Consider the following 19,896-nt stretch of genomic DNA (forward strand, 5'->3'; position numbering starts at 1 on the left):
CACAGGCTGAAGTCCACCGAGACAGCTTAGCCAGCTACCTGTCAAGGCTGATCACAGATCTCAGGTATTGCATCACCTCCGGTCACAACAGGTGCTGTGGACAGTGGTCACCCAGCCAGGAGATTGACCTTCAGGGTCCATCTCAAAAGTAATGTGGTTGTTTTAACAACTATACAATATGGCAGTAATGATGGGTTATCTATTCGTTGCATTTTCTTCTCAGATGACTCCATGGAGTTGTTATTATTATTATTATTTCCTTTGTTCTTTGGTGTTACAGACAAGTGTTACTTTAGAAGATCTTTGTTTCAATTTGATTTTGTTTATGCAGTCAGTAGCTAATTAAATATTTTCACGGAAATTAGTGGGGGAAAAAAAGAAGGAAAAAAAAAAGATGCCATGCAAGGTCTGTAGATTTTCCGACATTGATCTTGTAAATAACGGACATTTGGGCCTTAAATTTCTTGTTTTCAATGGATCATTCAACATTCTACATTTAAAGTATCATTAAAAAACAATAATGTAGAGTATGGCCGCCAGAATCATCTGCCTGGTAGATTTATGACATCACAAACATTAACATTTAGATAAGTTTAGTTTTTTACATGAGATGATGGAAAGGTTCACCTCATGACTAAAGATGAAGAGAATGAGGCATATCAAGTCATGCGTTTTTCTAACGATCCCTGAACCTGACTCAGACGACCAGCCGCCGAAGTTATTGGATTGTCCAAGAGAAAGCAAGCCACTTCACCCTGGAACACTGACTGTTTCAACCGTGCAGCTGGAAGCTTTGTTGCCTTGAACTGTGAGATTTCACGCTTGGTGATTATGAGACCATCCCCGGTTTGCGTGGTGACCAAGTATTTGCTGTTCGGGACTGTCTGTCGGACCTGTGAACACATGGTTAGTCATCAATACACAAGGGAAGTGGTGTGGACGCTAGCACACTCAGTCAGTTAGCATTGGATTGTACACGTACATGGCTGAAGAAGGAAGCTTGATTGTCCATTCCCGTACTGTTTATTGTTCCTGTGTACAACTAATTGATATGGTTAATGACCCTAGTGTGATATTAGTTAGATAAGTGTTGACTGATAACAGGCCATTCAAATGGATATCCGTACCTGACGTTTGTTTATGTAAGTAGAACTTTTTCAAGCTTCACGTTTTACCAGTGTTCAAGTGACATTTAAGTTATTCAATGAGGTCAATAAGTTTGTGTGAAAGTTGGCAGTAACTGGTAGGGCGAGTGGCAGTGATATATACCCTGGAATAAGGCTACTTGTGTGCTTGACCTACTTCCGCTTGTCGGGGAATTGCGTTGGTATTGCATTACTGCTAGTTTATCGGATGAACCTTGTGTGCCCTACTTGTCAGAGGAAGTCCTAATACTTCATTATGAACAGTAACTCTCCATCGGGGTCTTTGTATGTGTCACAAATCAATATCGAACGGTAAGTTTAATAATTTCACACCTTGTTGAGAAGTAAATATTATTTTCAAACCTTTCATGATGAAAATCATTAGTCTAGCTATCATAAATATTTATCTTATCCTCGGTGGGGAATGTTAACGGTAGTTGATGTGTTGTATAATTTGATAGGTCATTCCTCCTGCATCCTGATTCACTAAAAGGTCATGAAGTGAGATCCTGGTTCTTAGTCCATCATGTGTTCATTCTAGCCAGTTGAAAGTTATTTGAAGTTAGCAGTGCATTCCTATCAAGATTTGGATAAAACATGATGAAATGCTCTAACTCTGTATTTTAATTATGGGCAGATGTATTTGAGTTGATTACAAACATACGAAAAATGTAAAGTTGAGCTCTGGGTTGATTTTAAACTACACTGGATTGGTTGAAGGATCAACATGTTATTTTACAAACAAGTCGGTCAGTACATTGTTAAGTTTTGAATTTCGGTGTTGACGAAATGGTTTATGAAGTGGTGAAAGTACTTCATGTTGTGTTCAGGCCGAACAAAACAAGTCTGTTGTCATGGTTATCATTTGGTGAAATCAGTGGGTGTATATAGTACCTCTTGGATGTTTCAGGGGGCTGGGGGTTATCCTAGTGGTTAAAGCGTACTCGTCACGCCGAAGACCCGAGTTCGATTCCCCACATGGGTACAATGAGTGAATATTGCTAAAAGCAGCGTAGAACCAAACTCACTCACTCAGATGTTTCTGATCGTAAATGGATGAATATGAATTTAAATTTGGACTTGGCAGACAATTACTGTAAAGTGCCGGTTTCCCCTTGATGTCCAGTCAGTTGGGGACTTGGTTTAGTCAGTCCTAATTAAGACTTGATGTCTGTCGAATGGCCATTATTCTGTACTTTCTACTAAATCTTTTCAGCAAGAAAGGGGGTGGTAGGGTAGCCTAGTGGTTAAAGCGTTCGCTCACCACACCGAAGGCCTGGGTTCGATTCCCCACATGGGTACAATGTGTCAGGCCCATTTCTGGTGTCCCCCTCTGTGCTATTGCTTGGATATTGCTAAAAGCGGTGTAAAAACATTCTCATAATTCAGCAAGAAAGGTGTGTTTTTCTGGGCAGTTTGTTTGATGTAGTCCGCAGTTTCACAGCAGTATTGCATTCGACTGGGCATAGTTAAGATCATGGACAGAATTTCAAGGAAGGATGACACGCTATAAGTCACATGCAAATGAGGGTGGGTCTAAAGACTGATCACCCATTCTAATATTACTGTTGTCTAAGGCATCAGAAGTCATGTCCCTTGCTTGTTGCAGGATCTGCTGATCTTGTGGTGGAATGGCAGATTGCTACAGTTTCACGGTCATGCCATATTATGCTGATACTGTTGGAAACAACATAGAACCAGTTCACTCATTTGCTGACTCAGACAGTGCTGTGACTCCCTGATTCTCATGTCAGTCAGCTGCTGGGACGAGTCAGGGGATAGTGCTGAGGGTAGTGCTGAACGTAGTGCTGAACGTAGTGCTGAAGATAGTGCTGAGGATAGTGCTGGAATATTGCTGAAGGTAGTGCTGGAATATTGCTGAACACAGTGCTGAGGGTAGTGCTGAACAAAACAAAGTTACTCCCACCTTTGGACGTAAATGGCCTGTCAAGATCCAGGGTAGAATAGGTCATCAGCAACCCATGCTTGTCGTACAAAGGTGACTGTTCTTGTCGTAAGAGGTGACTAACAGGATCGGGTGGTCAGACTCGCTGACTGGTTATTGCATGTCATTGTATCCTAATTGCGAAGAGTGATGCTCATGATGTTAATCACTGGATTGTCTGGGCCAGACTGGATTATTTACAGACCGCCGTCATATATCTGGAATATTGCTGTGTTCGGCGTTAAACAACTCAAAACATCATACAGTGGGTGCTCTTTGTGTCCTGTTTCCTACAGTGGGTGCTGTTTGTGTCCTGTTTCATACAGTGGGTGCTCTTTGTGTCCTGTTTCCTACAGTGGGTGCTCTTTGTGTCCTGTTTCATACAGTGGGTGCTCTTTGTGTTCTATTTCCTACAGTGGGTGCTCTTTGTGTCCTGTTTCCTACAGTGGGTGCTCTTTGTGTCCTGTTTCCTACAGTGGGTGCTCTTTGTGTCCTGTTTCCTACAGTGGGTGCTCTTTGTGTCCTGTTTCATACAGTGGGTGCTCTTTGTGTCCTGTTTCCTACAGTGGGTGCTCTTTGTGTCCTGTTTCCTACAGTGGGTGCTCTTTGTGTCCTGTTTCCTACAGTGGGTGCTCATTGCTTGTTTGCGAAAGCTGCTCTACTTGGTGTTGATTGACTCATTCATTGACGTGTTTGTTGTCATGGTTAATGATTGACATGGTTGATTGATGTGCTTATTCAGCAGCAGTCTGCTGTGTCTGTGCTACAAGCCAGTTGATGTCTCCCTGAGCTTGAATGATCTTAGGTGGAACTACAGGGTTTTGTTTCAACTAGTGCGAACACACTAACAGAGGGATGGGTTTGTTCACCTTGTTTGAAGCTAGTGCTGTAGTCATGGTTGCAGGTTGAATATATTGATATAACTTTACCCAAATCAAAATCTTCCTACCTAGCTTGGACTTGTAGGTTAGTTGGCTGTTCTTTCTGAGCATTTTAAATACTCTCAACTTCCATGTCACGCGTCTGTCCTGTGTCAGGGTTGGTAGATGAAAGCTTTTCATTTATATATATTATCAAATTTTATTTGTCAAGTTCTAACTGATTACCCATGTGCAAGATGTGGTTTCAACCCTGGAAAAGAAACTTACATACTTTTCGATACTCACTATAACTATTTGTATGCTTTAGGGTTTTATTTTGAGATAAATATGTGACAGATATCCCCCTGTTCGCTCTCCTAACATGTGAGCCAACTTGTGATATCAAGGCTTTTGTTTGCTCTGCTGGTTTGCCAAGTTATTTTCGATGTTTAATACGAGTCTAATAATAGACTGTTAGATATATCCCAGCTCCTCTTCTATTAATACTGCTGACATTGACGGATCATGTCATGAGGCAGGGAGGAAGGCCTCCTTGTGGAGTTAAACACTGCAATGTATTAAATAGGAATTAGGATCATGCCTTGGTACATATTTTGTTGCAATTGCATTTATTAAGATTGTTACAACAAATTTCATGTTTCTCTTGTTTGATCTGCCCAAGCCTGATACTACCAATCTCTTCCCCCACTCTCTCTCTCTCTCACACACACGCATGCACGCACGCACACACACACACGCACGCACACACACACATCCCTGTAAACAAAACACACACATCACACACACACATCCCTGTAAACAAGACACACACACATCACACACATCCCTGTAAACAAACACACACATCCCTGTAAACAAAACACACACACACACACATCCCTGTAAACAAGACACACACACATCACACACATCACACACATCCCTGTAAACAAACACACATCCCTGTAAACAAAACACACATCCCTGTAAACAAAACACACATCCCTGTAAACAAAACACACACATCACACTCACACACATCACTGTAAACAAACACACACACACACATTCCTGTAAACAAATCACACACACACACATCCCTGTAAACAAAACACACACATCCCTGTAAACAAAACACACACACAACACACACACAGTTAGGAATTCAACTCAAGTTCTGATTCCACTTTCACTCACTCAAAACAATTATTTATTGTGTATCCCAATTACATTAATGAACCTCCCATATAATACATACAATAGGAATAGGAGCATTTATCATGTGTAGCATGTACAGCACAGTCGAACCATGGATACTGTCCTATAGTTTGTTACCTAGAAAAACACCCAAAAAACTTACTACTGAAATCATGAAATACAAGAATATTATTTCACCTGTCCTTAGAAAAGGGTGTTCCTGTGATCACAACTGTTTTATTTTGACAACTACCTGAAAAGAACAGTTATTGTTATGCAACTGATTAAGATTGAAGACAATATGTTGTTGACACTGACACGGCACTTGACGAGAGGCCAGTGCCTCAGTTGACAGTGTGTGAGCCGACTGACCTTTGACCTAGGGTGTGAACAAGCGGTTCAGATTGGACAAGCCTTAGCAAATAGGAACAATTCAGTATTTGGGTTTTGAGGGACCTGTCTAAAGTTTGATGAAAAAAGTAAAACTTCATATCTCTCACCAACTGTCCCCCTTATGGACTGTTTCATATACTTTAGTATTTTAATATTCTTTTTCCATGTTAACAGTGGAAACTTTCCGCTCGTGGAAAGCACTGATTTCCTGTCTTGAGTGTTGCCATACAATTTCCAAAACGTTGAACAAGTTAATCATAGGCTATGGTTGAGTTGAAATTGTGTCATGTTTCCATACATTGCGGGCAGTCTAAAATCTTTTACAACACATAGCCTTAGGAATGTCAATTTGATTTACTCATGTGCAGCTTTTACACATACTTCAAAATTTTATGTAGCATATTTGGAAGAAATTGAAATAAAGACATACATTTTTTGTTGCTCTTCTTATGACAATGGCTCACATAAAAGATGGCTAACTGAAAGGCTTGTCAGTACATGAGGCATCCTGATTAATACAGTGCAGGTGGAGAACTTATATTATTATTGTTATTATCTGCCTACATTATTGTTGTTGTTGTATACTTACTATGTTTTCCTCTGTTCCAGGTGCAATTTCTAAAGTGTGACTGACCCGCGACAATCTCCACCCCTCACAATGGCATCCCCAACCCCATCTCAGAGCGACACGCTCACAACAGCCTCCAACTCCTCGGACAGTGAGATGGAGTCAGCTGGACTCAACACGCGCTGCAGCCTCTGTAACGACACGTTCTCCATGCCCAAGGTGCTCAGCTGCTTCCATACCTTTTGTCAGCCATGTCTAGAAAAGATTCAGGACGAAACGGACAAAGTCACATGTCCCGAGTGTCACTTCGATACATATCTCGGGGCCGAGGGACTCACAGGACTCAAGCAGGATTACGCAGTAAGCAACATTCTGGAGACTTCGGCCCTAGACCCAAGTGCCTTGCATTGCACAGGATGCAAAAGCAAAGAAACAAATGCTGTTGCACGCTGTTTTGACTGTGCTAACTTCCTATGTGCAAACTGCGTGATGGCTCACCAGTTCATGCACTGTTTTGAAGGACATCGAGTTGTGAGCTTGGGAGACCTACAAATGAATAAGGAGGAGGGGTCCAAGTCTGACAAGCCAGTCAGCTGTCCCAAACACAAGAATGATGTGCTCAAGTTCTATTGCAAGACATGTGCCCAGCCAATCTGCAAGGAATGCACAGTATTTGACCACGGCCGGGGCCACGAATGTCAGTTCCTTATGGATGTAGCAGACAAACAAATAGACATGTTGCGCCACCTAGAGGGCGATGCCAGAAGCAAAGTGGGAGATCTGCGACTTTCGGCCAAAGGAATCGAGCACATCTCAGCAACTCTACAGTCCCAGTACCACAAGGCCCAGAACGACATCAATGACACGTACAACTTTTACCGGGCAATGCTGGAGGAGCGAAAGACTGAGGCGCTGAAGGAACTGGACCAGGCCTTCAACACCAAGCAGGTTGGAATCAGCACCCTGGCACAGAAGATTCAGGAAAGTGTGGAGAAGCTGTACCAAGGCGTAGAGTTCATTGACAAGCTCCTGAAACACGCCTCCATCACCGAGGCTTTGCTGCTGAAAAACTTTGTAGAACAGAGGTTCCAGAACATGTTCAACTTCCTTCCAGACCTCAACAACCAGGGTTATTTTGAGATCGAGTTCGTCTCCAACTTCCAGGCAATTCAGGCAGGCGTGCGCAATACATTTGGATATGTGAGACAAGGAAACGAGGCATTACAAACACAGAAACCTCAGCCAATTGCTCGCCCGACTACCAACGGTTTCATTCCGACAACGTCCAGTCTGAGCAATGGTCATATATTTGATCAAGTGGACACTGTTAACCTTGCCAAAGACTTTGGGAGCCCAGGTCTTATCTTTCCTCCCAATGACAGCAACCAGTACGAGAAGTGGTCCAGTGGCCTTGACATTCTCTCGAATGGCATTGATGTGTTCTCACCTTCTGCCGACCCAATAAATGACCTCACATCGAAACTCATCAGTTCAAGCATCTACCCACCAAAGTCCCAGATCAGACGACAGAAGATGATCTATCACTGTAGGTTCGGGGAGTTTGGAGTCCTGGAGGGCCAGTTCACAGAACCAAGTGGGGTTGCTGTCAACGCCCAGAATGACATCATCGTTGCTGACACCAATAATCACCGAATCCAAATCTTTGACAAGGAAGGCAGGTTTAAGTTCCAGTTTGGAGAGTGTGGAAAGCGTGATGGGCAACTGCTTTACCCAAATCGAGTGTCAGTCGTCCGATCATCTGGGGACATCATTGTCACAGAGCGCAGTCCTACACACCAAATCCAGATCTACAACCAGTATGGTCAGTTTGTGCGCAAGTTCGGTGCCAACGTGCTGCAGCACCCACGAGGGGTTACCGTCGACAACAAAGGCAGGATCATCATCGTAGAGTGCAAGGTGATGAGGGTCATTATCTTTGACCAGTTCGGTAACGTCCTCAACAAATTCGGTTGCTCCAAACACCTTCAGTTCCCCAACAGCGTTGTCGTCAACGACAAGGAAGAAATCTTCATCAGCGACAACCGGGCCCACTGTGTCAAGGTCTTCAACTACCAGGGTGTATTTCTGCGTCAGATCGGCGGAGAGGGTGTCACCAACTACCCTATCGGCGTGGGCATTAACTCTGCAGGAGAGGTTCTCGTGGCTGACAATCACAATAATTTCAACTTGACCATCTTCACGCAAGAAGGCCAACTCATCAATGCCCTTGAATCCAAGGTCAAACATGCTCAGTGCTTTGACGTTGCTCTGATGGACGACGGTTCAGTCGTTCTTGCCAGTAAAGATTACAAGCTATACATCTACAAATACATGTAATGTTACCGTGGTTACCACCTGCATATTCCTAGATGTACACTGTAATCAATTGCAGGTTCTATTTTATATGTAATTACAAGCTGTTACAATATAGTAAGGGGAAAAATCTTTGTGATCTGCAATTTTTTACACTGTGCATGGATTTGTGTTTTGTATGTTACTGTCATTTGCCTGGAATTGTCTCATAATCACATTGTAATTGGATTAATGGCAGTCTGTCAAATGGCTGAGCCAGTGTACCAGAAATTACTGACTGTTACGCTTCCGAAGACTAGTCAACTCACACTTAGATATTTTGTTTCCGAATCGAGAAGCTCTCGGTACATACGAAGGTTCACATTTTCGTTTAATTTAACAATATAACTCCTTGTCAGTATTTAAACTTCGTTGTTCTCCACTGTTATACATATGCTTAATTTAATTTCGTTGATAAAAAAAATCCACAATCCTTGTCAGCATCAAAAGCCTCGTCTTTAATATACAAAATGTGATATAGTTAGCCGATCGTTGTGGCTTAGAAGCATATTGTCGTTTTTCTGCAGATTATTTAAAATCAGCTGTGTTTTTTTTAAAACTAAGTTATTTGATTGTAGTTTTGCATGGTGTTAGGCCGCAAGGTCATGCTTTAGTTATTTATCAATATTTTCTTTTGTTTATTTGCATTGTTGACAATTTTGTACTTTACTCCCACCATTGTTCAAAGTAACAATTGATATTTATACAGTGATTAGACCTACCTCTTTGTAAAGTTGAAATTTGGAAATTCAAAAAGTATCACACCTTACATCTCCACTGCAATCAAAACTTGTTTATTCTCAATGTTTGCCCATAGGATTTCATAGTTCAGCCCAGGATTTCTCGCCTTAATGAATCTCTAGGACGAAGAGGGAGTTTGTAAACTTGGTGGCTTGGGGGTAAGGAGGGGAAATCGGCATCTGCATAGTTGGACCAAGTTTCCTGGTTGGAGACAGTGCCCTATTGACAAACGTTCTGCAGTGGGTCGGTTCTAACAGCTTTCCAAAGGGGCAAGGCTTATTCACTGTTTATTGTATAGAGGTGCGACGATTCACAAATGCATCAATGCATCATTTTATTTAATTTCAGTAGACAGTGTCTTAGAATCCAATACAAATAGGAGTTTCTGGCAACGTCTTTGCCACCTGGTGTTGGGTATAGCCACGGATCTCAGGGTTGTCTGATGCTGTGGGTACTGTTGAAACTATAGATTTGGCCAGATGCTGTTTCTTTGATTGAATACAATGAAACAGTTGATGCTGCAAGAATCGTCTTGACTCTATTGTCTGTGCTACCTCACTAAGTTGCAATATAGCTTGTTACAAAGTGGAATTGTGGTATATGCAAATGAATGTGTTGTTTGTAATGTCGGATATGGTCGCGTACAGCGGTCGCACATTCACTAGACGCCCCCGCCCTCTGCCCCCTCCTCCACAGAGGTGGGAAATATGTCGTTTTATTTCGTTATTGTTGGATCTCAGCTGCCGCTGCAAACTCTGACAAATTCTGAACTGTTATTTCAGTCTTCACACATGTTCCCATCATAGTATCGTAAAATTGAGTTATTTGAGCAACTAACCAAAGCCATTGCACAACATGCTAAGATGTCCGACATTCCAGCGCTTGTTGACCATAATGTTTCTCAGATCACGGACGAGGGCGTCTAGTGACAACTTCTCTTTATTCAAGCCAGTAATTTTCTGGCTGTAGAAATGTTTTGTAGTGGCATTTTTGAAACGTGTGATATTGTCGCTGTTTCGTTTATTTTGTACGACAGCAGTATTTGAAGATGATGTAAAGGGAGGCAACTCTGTAGTGAGATGAAAGGTTGCAACACTGCTGAGATTTCCCCCCAGAAATGATTGGCCAAAAGTCATTTGTCTCCATGGTGAGTGCAATCAGCCAATCAACTGTTGCCTGAAAGGTGATTGGCTTAGAAGTTGTTTCTGTCCAGGTTTTTATTGGTTGGTTGTTCCCAGTCACATGCTCTTCAGAGAAAGGGCATTGCTTAATCATTTTAACAGCCTTAAAAGTTTTCTATATGTAAAAATAAAAAAAAAATATAAAAAAATACATGCATGATGCATCATTTTGTTACAGAGACCAGCCTTAAAGCTAATGACTCCATAATCCGTGTATTCCCCACAGTATACCGATTGCTCACCGTTTGAAATTCCATTTCCTTACAGTTTGAGGAAAGACTTATTTTTCTAATTTGCTGTTGAGTGTTTAGCATACATATATGGTTGTGTTCCTAGAGCAATGGTTGACAGTCTTCCTATATTTTCAGCCTTGTGCACAAACTTTTCTATGTAGTCGTACTTGTTGTTAGAGTTGAGATATGCACCATTGCAGTTGGCCATATATATACTATTGTTCAATATGTTTTTTCAAAGATGAATGTTTGATAATCTGCTAAATATGTATTTTTACAGATTTTCGTGTCACGAAAAATTGAGCATTGATGAAATTATTTTCAAGAAGATATTTAAAAAATACAAAAAAAAATATATAGTAATGGTGCTTGTGAGTGATCAGCTGTTTCCAAAATGTCTTTGCCTCAATAACACCATATTATGCAATTTTTATGCAGTCTCTTGTACAACTGTTAGTTTAGGTTTGATAGCTACAGTGTGTGTGTGAGACGACGAATCGTGCAAGCCATCACTGTTATATGGTTTATATCAGCGGTTGTGTCACATGAGCTTACCATGTTGAAGAGGGACTGACCGGGCTTCTTGTAGCGAATGAAGTTCACTATCGTGGTGGTGCCGTCAACGGATACTCTGATGGAACCATTTTTGTTATATGGCTACAGTTAAGTCTGTATTGTCACCAGTGCTAGGGTGCTGATGGGTTTTGCCCCTCCCCAAACCAGCTCGCTCCTTTCTTTGTTAACCACCTATGGTCCAAGATGGTTTGATTGGACATCCTAGAATACTCTAAGCCCGAAACCAAATTGTTGGGAGCCAGTGGTTCAAACGGTAGTTATTTTTTTTCATGTTGCCAAAAAGTAACGGCATCGTTTGATTTATCGTTAATATTGTTCATTGAACAAATACTGATGTTTGTGTGTTGAAACACTGTATTAATCTTGTTTTTTTCTGTCCGTCAAATTTATAAAGATGCATTTCTGATCATACAGGTAAAAAGTATTGTTACAAATCCCCCTAACCCATCAGAACTCTGATCAACTATTTTTCATATACGTCTCATGAATGACTGTGGTGTCTGAGTCAATGTAATGTACAGTTCGTATAGAGGCAATGTTGTTTTTTTTTATATTAACCCCTAAGTGCTAAAACGCTATGGAGCTCCCTTTTGGATCCGGTAACTGTTAACATAGCACTTATGGGGTTAATTTATTGATACTAGTTCATCATTAACCCATGCTGTTTCATTTTCCATTAACACAACATATCCTTACCCCTTGTTGACCTCCCAAGGGTTAAGCATCAGATACATTGTTGATTATATTGTCAAGTTAGCATAGTGGAACATTACATATCCCAACACAGATCTAAACATACTAAGATCATGACACTCATCCAGCTCATTAATCATTATTTTCTGTTAATTATTACTTATTATTTTGTCAGGTGGTAGTTACTTTCTCTGTTTCATAGGATGTTCTATCTATGGAAATGTTATTTACTTAAAGATTATTATTTAAGATATGTTGACCCTCATTGTCAAATTTATGGCTAGGTTCACCTCAGTACTCTTGTCATTGACCTATTGTTATCAAATTTGATTAATCGATCTCATATTTGTACTTATTTAATACCTGGTAAATTAATCAAATCTGCTTCATATTTATTCTCCAAATGCAATATCCCCAATGTCATACCCATGATTGATGGTAAGGAAGCTATTACTAGTAGTAATACCATGTTTTGTAGATCTCACTCTCGAGTTCATCAGTCAGTGCTGAATGTTGAAAATGTTTATGGAAAAGTAACTAATGCTACATCCTCTCATGATCATCATGGATTTAAATATGTAGTTATTTCTTGTTATCGCTCTGTTGATTTTGTCATCTTACCCAGTGCTACCATAGTCTCTGGTCATTGGCAATCGTCTGTACATTCCCCTGACGGGCTGTCCCAAAACTTTCCCATCCTTTTTAAAACGGAGTTTCGCTTCCTCTGCTGGTCCTCTCCAGTTTACAAGCCGTCTAGCAGCAGTCACGTGCTGACTGGAACTTTTAGAAGAAAAACATTATTGCTAACATCCTGCTCTTGGTGGACTCGTTCTTTTGTGTTGAGCCATAATTTGACTTGTGAACACTTGAAAGTTATGAGACAGCCCTGAATTCTATGCTGTTTGTTTACAACATCGAACTTTTAAGTATTCTTATATCACCTTGATATAGAAATTACAGATTCTTAATTCCATATCTTTGGGTAAAAAATCTTGTCGTGTTATATGAATTTGATGATCAGAATATCATCTTGAAAAGGCATTATGGTTTGACTCATTTCTAAGTTGTTTTTTACTGTTATTTAAGCATCAATATCTCACTTTTCATATTAATTGGCCATTTTGATTCGTCCATGATTTCAACAGGGTCGAACAGCAGAATTTGATGTCAAATCTGTGTATCCTTTTTGCCAAGATTTCAAAACCACTATATACAGACACAAGTCCAATGTTACTTTTTCCAAATTTTCCTGATAGTATTGAATAAAATGCTCATTCTATGTCAAGAGATTTATTAATTTGCTTACATTTTTTGCTTGATTTTTTATTCTCATCACCATAGTTTGAAACTACGACCATGACAAGATGAACGTTGCTACATATCAGTTGTTACGTTGCTTTTGTTTGTTTTTTCTGGCACCCAGTGCTACGTGACGTTGTTGAGTGCCATTAGTCAAAATAACAGCTTATTGTCAAAATCAGCAATAAATTTAAAACAAATGAAATAACTTACAGTGGAGGCGTTGCCATCATAGATCATCTGGGGTTTGTTATAATTTTTTACAAATATGCAAATGACATGGGTCAGAGTTCATGACCTCGAAATAGAGTACATCATCAGTCACCTTTTTTTCAACAGATGATTTTTTTATATTTTCTGTGAGTTATGGTTAATGAAACGTCAAATTCTAGAATGATTGGTGCATCAATATGCTGTTATTAAATATTACAATAAATAACATGCCAGTTATGAAGAGCTTTATTTTCACACTCACTAAGACTGTTTATTGTTGACAGACCACCTGTTTTCCATGTAGTGAGGTGTCGTTTTGATATTTCGATTTCTTGTCAGATATTACATTAACCAGCAATCGAGGGGCCTTTGTTTCACAGGAAATCAAAAAAATACCTGCCAAAATGTTTATTTGTGTGTGCTTAATGTTAGGTAGCCGTCGCAAATTCTATATTATATATTATATATATCTAGTTTAGGATCACTAGTTGAATATGTATCTGTTATAAGTTTGAACATATTGGAATATTTGAAATTTATCATGTTAAATGTTGCAATTGTTATTTCACAGCTTCATTCCAAGGGAGATAACCCGCCTCTCTTCCAAATGCCACTATTGGAAGGAGTGGGTCGGACCCCCTGAATCTGCTATGCTTTGAATGCTTTCAATGTTGTGCCGTTTCCATTTCCTGTTGACACTGTTATATACATTAGCCTGTTTCTAGCATCAATGTGGGAAGTATTACACTGGCCTGTTTAAAAGCTGCCATATAGTCAGACGCCATTTTTACCACGTATATATACTTACATATACCCAGAGGATGGAGTGTCGTGGCTCACTATTTGTGATTGGTTTTGAACCTTGTTTAGAGTTGTCTGCCCTTTGGTAGCATTAACTTGTACAAAATTTTACCACTTTGTAAATTGTTAAAAAAACAAACGGAATGAATTTTCTACCGTTTCAGTCTAGGTTTTTTGCAGATATTTTTGACAGCGTTTACATACCTGTAAGCTATTTTGACAACACTAATTAACCGAGGAGCGACACGTAGAGTCCCAGTGTTTTTACTCTTAAGCAGTGTGGAGTGGGTTTCGTTACACCAGCCATACTTTCAACATATGCAATTTTGTATGATGCTCAGTTATATGGGAGAGAATTGTGGGTATGGGGTGACCTTGAAACGTGTATCGTTAGCTTGTAATTACCAGGAGTGAAGTGGATCTGATTTTGTCCTATTTCTATGTCCTCAAATGCATAAAGCCTTTTACTAATGTTCTTTACATCAGTTGATCTTAGCTGCAGGCCTTGACGTTGAGTTTTTACTTGTAACCTTCAAAAGTTTGAATTTTCATATTTTGTTATTAGAATTAGTGTGTGTGTGTGTGTTTTGTTGTCTTTTACCTGTAAATAAGTTAAAATTATTGGTATGTTTTTGTCAGCTATAGTTTATATAAAGTTAGTTACACCTATTCCCAATGTGGTGGCCATAGTGTTTTCAATATCCTTAGTGTAATTCATGTTCTCCATTTAGTGGTAGCAAGTCCAGTGCAGTTTTGGGGGAGGGCTAATCAACAGTTGTTTGGAAGACGTTACACGTGACTTCTAATAACTGTCATCTGCAGCCTCCATCACAAGATGGGGTGTCAAAAACCGAACATGTTTGATTCCATATCCTCTTTCCGCATTTTCAAGCAAAGCAAATCAAAATCTCGCCAGTTGATTGTTAAATGTGTAAACTATACAGGTTTAAAATCTAGTCACTGATTTAAGGATAAGTTTGCGGTAGACCTATGTTGTAGGTTCTATTGATTGTTGTTTGTTAAGTTCTTGCTCAACCCCCGTGCAATAACTGAAGTCTCCCAGGGTAACATGCATTTTCTTTGGTTGTATCTCTGTAACCCCACGGTATTACCTCCCCTTGATTAAGTTCACATGCTACCGACTATTATTTCATGCTTCCTTGACACATCTTCAGTTGTTATATGATACATGTTATCATTAAGTCTTAGCTGAACTTTCTGGTAGGTGCTTCGCTGAAGACACTTCCACTGTTTCCTCTTGAAGATTTTTTTTATTATTTCTATTCCATGGTGATAATTCTGAGAGTGATGCTAGTCTCTCTGTTGACTAAACCATTCCATTCTCTGCATTTCTGTCACTGCTGTTAAACAAGATCTGTTCTTCCTGTGATGCTTCGTCTCCTACTTCTTGCCATTGTAATCCACTTGACAGACGAGAGCTAACTCTCGCATCAACTGTTTGTAACAGGGTTTATGTAGATTCAAACTCTAAGTAGTGTTTGAAGGATCTTTCCATATCTTGTTCTTGTTATATTTTGAAAATATTTTTACCAATACTCAAGTACTTCGACAACCAATGGGGACACAGGCCTGATTTATGACAGGTCTCAACATAACTGCACTGGATTTCTACCATGTATTTTTTGAAGTTAACAAATTCTATAATTTATGTTAATTTTTGTCGTTTTCTACATGTATATCGCTTCTGTAGATGGTATGTCTTTCTCGTTATATGGCACTCTACATCCTCAATATTAGTGATACTCAGTTTATTGATGAAAATTTACCCTCTTTAAGGTCACAAGCTTTAACCAGGGGGTAAATCTTCAGTTTCATTTTGAATACATTAACTATCCTTCACGTCAGCATTTTCAAGATGGCTGCCATGCCTGTGACATGTGATCAGGTCAACAGCATTGTGCCTTCTTATTGGGTGCTTCCTCATGTTGAGGACAAAGGTCAAGGTTAGTGAAGTAGAACTCTATAACTGATTCTGTGACTTAAGATGTACTTGCATCATGTCAGACCCAATCTCAGTACTAATTATGCCTCTTGCCTGCCCATCGGTCTAGACCAGCCAAAGTCCCACGAATGGTTCTCCTCTTAGACAAGTCCCCATGGCAACTGCTCACCTGCCTCCTCAGAAAAGGGCAGGCATGTTACGAGAGTGCCAACATCATCAAAGTGTCAACGTACCACATGGCAGCCATCTTGACTTTTCTCGGTATTCAAAATGTTTTTTTTGTCCCTGCTTCTCTTAGAAGCAATGTATACATATTATTCCAAGTAATTTACTTAAGTTATTCCCACCATAGTATGCCAGTATCCATGTTGTGCCATTTAGCCAGAAAGATGACTGTTTTCCAAGTTTTCAGCATAATACACTGTGAAAGTTTTCCATTGTTTGGACCAGTTTACTGTCGGCCATTTCAGGTGACTCTTGCGATCACATTCCACAACACCAGTGTAGGCTATGAACAAACTGCTACAGTCCCACCACCGGTAGCCAACTCCTGCCAAATTCACTTCCTAGAGTTGTAAGTTGCCATGACAACAGAAGTGGTTAGTGCAGAGGAATATGGAACTATTTTGCATAAACTTTGCATAAAAAAATTTAGAAATTTCTTTCAAATTGACATGAACACTTCAAATGTGTAAATAGTTTTAACTTTGCGTTTTTCAAAGTATATATTGTGATTTGCAACATTTTGAGATAAAGATCTCTTTTTAAAAATCATTTTCACAGCTTTACGTCTTAAGGTCACAGAGTTGCAGATAAACCACCATTATTCCACATCATGGCCATTTTCAGACATTGTGTTACCATGGTAACCCGCTTCCATTTGTTCTCTAGCATTTGTCTATTAGCCAACACAAAGGTGAACACATGACAGAACAATTTCCAGCATTTTGCAATTTTCTCAAGTTTCAAACCCAAAAAATCTCTGTAATTAACTATTTTCTTTCCAGTGTACACTACATTGTTCCTGTAAGTGGATTGAGTTTTCTTTTATTTGGAGCCAAGAGGAAATTGGTAAATGTTTGAAATTATCTGTGGTATTATTGCAACCTGAAGCCTTAACTACTCCAGAACAGTAACATCAGGAGTTCATTGTTATAAAACAGGTGCTTAATCTAATACAAAAATCTGTGCAAATTGACTTTAATGTTTGATTTTTGGCGAATTTATTCATATGTTAATTAGGTTAGATTTTGAAATTAATATTGTACTGCTGTCAAATGGCTATGACCATTTGGTATTGTATCGGCGTGGCGATGTCAGCCATATTGTTGTATGCTAAAGTCAGTAACCCCATGTACAAGCATGTGTGGGTGTGGCCATTGCCGGCTGTAATACCAATCATTGATATGCATTATTTTTACCAGTTTGTGTTTTGTCATTTCATAAATAAAGGTTTAACATGCCGAGGTAGTAGTTACTTTATTTTTCCCCACATAGTAAAAATTCACCTTGAAAATTAACCTTTGTACTTTTAACACGGAACCTTCCATACACATCCCTTATTTCAAATTAAATGGTAACGGGGTCTGGGAACATCTCGGAAAAGTATTTTCACCTTTGATGTGTCCAGCTTTATTTGGAACACAAACTGGAGAACGCAATTGGAAGGTGTGTTAGCACTGCAGGGGTTAAGTGTGTGTTACGCCCATGGATCTCATGCGATGAGACTTCATATCATAACAAAGCATTACTATTGTCGTCATTCTCCTACGTTTGTTAAGAGTGTAACTGAATGGTATTCAATAAAGTATTTTGTTGCTTCAGAGAGGTGTTATTGTATTTTGAACAATACGATCAAGATAACTCTGTTGAACAGAAGGAATTAGGACCGTCATCTTTCACTTGTAGCATGGATGCAGCATTTCCTCAGTACCCTATGAAGGGGGTGGAGCCGTCGATGTTCTGTTTAAGATGCGGAGTTACCACATGACACGTGCAGTTCATGCACACAAGACAGTTTCTCAAAACAGCAGCTCATTTGGTCACATACAGTAAACTATGTTTATGACGAACTCGCTTATAACGAATTCGCTTATAACAAACTGACTGATATAACAAACCTTTTTTTAGTCCCGACTATTTGTTGTATAAATGCTGTATATATGCTTATAACGAACTACGGTTAACAAAAACTAAAATTAGTGGTCCCTTTGAGTTCGTAATAACCGTAGTTTACTGTAATGTCAAGTTTCTGGCTATGTGCTTTAGCTAGCTCATGTAACAGTTCATGTTTCCATTGTGAGCTATCAGTATGTACAGAAGCAATAGCTGCAGCCTTATAGATTTATTAACAAATAGTGCCACAGGACTTTTGCTCACTTGTATATGTAGACAACAGTTCCAAACGTCTGCCTTAAAAGCCCATGTAACAGGCCGCTGTGATCATTAGTGCTATTGAAATGGTTTCTACAATATCTAAAAGTTTGGTTTCTACATCAATACCTAAAAGTTAATAAATTTCCACAAATGATTTTTTAGATTTCGAAACAATGTACAATTTATTGTATATCATTGTTGCATAACAGCAGTTAAATTAACTTCACAAAAAATTTCAACAACATTCAAAGGAGAAGGTTTCAAATACCATTTAAAAAAATTAAATTCTTTTACTACAAAACAGACTTAACATACTCATGAACTAAATATGTCCTCATAAGGAGTAAAACACACGGTAGGTTTCAGCCTCCTGTCTGGCAAGTCCATGGGAGGCAGTCACAGCCAGAGCAGATATGGGTGAGCTGTGGCCATGAACAGCCTTTTCAATATACATAGCTGCTATGAGAATCAGATTCGAACCTCGTGAACAAAATGTTCCACCATTGTGGGACTAAGTATGTGAAGATTCAGTTTCATTGGTCCACTGGTTTCTGAGATGCTTACATACCACACCGACACTGACGGACAAGCAGGTCAGGACATAAACTTACTGATGGAGGTAGCTAAAAATGAAGGTTGGACCCACATAGGCTTCAATATCAGGGTCCACATTGGCTTCAATATCGGGGTCCACATGGGCTTCAATGTACAGTCGCAGACGTAACGTGTACGCGAGACGGGTGCGGTCAGCAGTACTCAGTGAATCGCTTGATACTAATTAATTCAATCACTGTGGCTGTGCTGTCAGCCCTGATATAAGAGGCAACTAACGGGATCGGGTGGTCATATAGCTGGAATATTGCTAGGAGCGGAGTTAAACAACAAACAAACAATATCAACACGTCTTACGACACAGTACCATGAGTCACTCTGCTGTTGGTGATGTCCCCCATCCTGTATAAACACAGGCCTTGATTACAGACACATGTTACAGAGACACGGCCAGTGACACTGGGGAAACTGCTACCAATGACCCTCAAGCTGGCGCTTCCTTGATTACATACACGTTACAGAGACACGGCTACCAATGACCCTCAAGCTGGCGCTTCCATGAGTCGAACCCTGGTGGTTCACGGCAATGAACATGGGCAGGTGTGTTAAAAGCATGAAACATATCTCCAGTTGTAAAGGCAGTTCCATGCATGCAAGCCAGGGGCAGAGAGAGTATGGGTAGTGTGGTCAACAGAATGGACACTCAAGTTGAGTCACATCGCTCATGGTCAATCCACCCAACAGCTTGTCAGTGAGGTGGCCCAGTAGGTAGTGTGGTCAACAGAATGGACACTCAGGTTGAGTCACA

The 19,896-nt window shown here is 39.9% G+C and overlaps 1 protein-coding gene across 4 annotated transcripts in view; it reads left to right on the forward strand.

Moving 5' to 3' along the window:
* The window catches only part of LOC124120958 (brain tumor protein-like), a 41,054-nt gene extending 23,071 nt beyond the window's left edge, over positions 1 to 17,983 (forward strand). For 2 of the 4 annotated variants that reach the window (XM_046483884.2, XM_046483888.2), the window contains exon 2: positions 6,150 to 17,983. In XM_046483884.2, coding sequence (XP_046339840.1) covers positions 6,199 to 8,445 — 2,247 coding nt within the window. In that variant the 5' untranslated portion in view covers positions 6,150 to 6,198 and the 3' untranslated portion in view covers positions 8,446 to 17,983. Of the gene's footprint in view, positions 1 to 908; positions 1,143 to 1,344; positions 1,458 to 6,149 lie in introns of those variants that run through there. The other 2 variants (XM_046483885.2, XM_046483886.2) reach the window with 2 other exon arrangements.
* The last annotated feature ends 1,913 nt before the right edge of the window (positions 17,984 to 19,896 follow it).

Source organism: Haliotis rufescens, unplaced genomic scaffold, assembly GCF_023055435.1.
Source record: "Haliotis rufescens isolate VD_foot unplaced genomic scaffold, xgHalRufe1.0.p SCAF_50, whole genome shotgun sequence".
NCBI lineage: Eukaryota > Metazoa > Mollusca > Gastropoda > Lepetellida > Haliotidae > Haliotis > Haliotis rufescens.